The 1723-nt window shown below is 60.8% G+C and overlaps 1 protein-coding gene across 1 annotated transcript in view; it reads left to right on the top strand.

Annotated features, from left to right (window-relative positions):
- LOC103804954 (serine/threonine-protein phosphatase 2A 65 kDa regulatory subunit A alpha isoform-like) overlaps positions 1-1698 on the top strand; it is a gene marked incomplete at both ends in the record, with an annotated part of 1952 nt that extends 254 nt beyond the window's left edge. The window contains 4 exons of the mRNA XM_009077591.1: positions 8-118; positions 350-523; positions 1376-1436; positions 1544-1698. Coding sequence (XP_009075839.1) covers positions 8-118; positions 350-523; positions 1376-1436; positions 1544-1698 — 501 coding nt within the window. The remainder of the gene's footprint in view (positions 1-7; positions 119-349; positions 524-1375; positions 1437-1543) is intronic.
- Positions 1699-1723: the final 25 nt, after the last annotated feature.

Genomic DNA, 1723 nt, shown 5'->3' with positions numbered 1-1723 from the left:
CAACCAGCACGTGAAGTCGGCGCTGGCCTCGGTCATCATGGGGCTGTCCCCGATCCTGGGCAAGGACAACACGGTGGAGCATCTGCTGCCACTCTTCCTGGCGCAGCTCAAGGACGAGGTGAGGCACCTGGGCACACCTGTGGGGGTTGGGGACACAGCTGGAGACATGTCAGGCACACCTGGGCACACCTGAGGACGCACCTGGGGGCACCTGTGGAGCTTCCACGTACTGGTACTTCTGAGTAACCTTTCCCAGTGACCCCAGTGTCCCCGTGATGGTGTGTAAGCACTTCCCAGCATGTCCCAGTCCCTCCCAGTCCCTCCCAGTGACCCTGGCGCACCGTTGCAGTGCCCCGAGGTGCGGCTGAACATCATCTCCAACCTGGACTGCGTGAACGAGGTGATTGGCATCCGGCAGCTCTCGCAGTCGCTGCTGCCCGCCATCGTCGAGCTGGCCGAGGACGCCAAGTGGCGCGTGCGCCTCGCCATCATCGAGTACATGCCCCTGCTGGCCGGCCAGCTGGTGAGACTGGGCGAGCTGGGAGGCACTGGGAAGGGGGTAGGGGCGTTGGGATGGAGTTAGGGCCTGTTCTGGGCACACTGGGAGGGACTGGGAGTCCCTGAGAGACACTGGGACAAACTGGGAGGGCCTGGGATGGGGGGTAGAGGCGTTGGGATAGAGTTAAGGCCTGTTGTGGGGGCACTGGGACAAACTGGCAGGCACTGGGAGGGAATTACAGTCGTTGGAATGGAGTTAAGGCCTGTTCTGGGCACACTGGGAGGGACTGGGAGTCCCTGAGAGACACTGGGACAAACTGGGAGGGCCTGGGAGGGGGGTAGGGGCGTTGGGATGGAGTTAGGCCCTGTTCTGGGGGCACTGGGAGGGACTGAGTCCCCGCCCTGTTCTGGGGGCCCTGGGACAAAACTGGCAGGCACTGGGAGGGAATTACAGTCGTTGAAATGGAGTTAAGGCCTGTTCTGGGCGCACTGGGAGGGACTGGGAGTCCTGAGAGGCACTGGGACAAACTGTGAGGGCCTGGGAGTGGGGTAGGGGCGTTGGGATGGAGTTAGGGCCTGTTGTGGGGGCACTGGGACAAACTGGCAGGCACTGGGAGGGAATTACAGTCGTTGGAATGGAGTTAGGGCCTGTTCTGGGGGCACTGGGAGGGACTCGGTGTGACTGGGAGGTCACTGGGACATACTGGGAAGGGCTGGGGGAACACAGGTCTGTACTTAGTGGAGTTCAGGTCCATACTGGTTTGTATTGGCTGATGCTGGTTTATAGTGGTTTGAAGTGAGTTATACTGCTAAACGGTGGTTCATACTGGTCTGTATTGGTTTATTCTGGTTCATACTGGTCTCTGCTTCCCGACAGGGCGTGGAGTTCTTCGACGAGAAGCTGAACTCACTGTGCATGGCCTGGCTAGTGGATCACGGTACTGGGAGCACTGGGAGCTCTGGGGGGTCACCGGGAGCCCTGGGGAGGCTGTTACTGGTCCGTACTGGTCCGTACTGGTCCATACTGGTCCGTACTGGTTTGCAGTGTACGCCATCCGCGAGGCAGCCACCAGTAACCTGCGGAAGCTGGTAGAGCGCTTCGGGCACACCTGGGCACAGGGAACCATCGTGCCCAAGGTTCTGGCCATGGCTGCCGATCCCAATTACCTGCACCGCATGACCACCCTCTTCTGCATCAACGTGAGCACACCTGGGGGCACCTGGG

This window comes from Acanthisitta chloris, unplaced genomic scaffold, assembly GCF_000695815.1.
Source record: "Acanthisitta chloris isolate BGI_N310 unplaced genomic scaffold, ASM69581v1 scaffold23580, whole genome shotgun sequence".
Classification (NCBI taxonomy): Eukaryota; Metazoa; Chordata; class Aves; order Passeriformes; family Acanthisittidae; genus Acanthisitta; species Acanthisitta chloris.
This window is presented reverse-complemented; position numbering and strand designations above follow the sequence as displayed.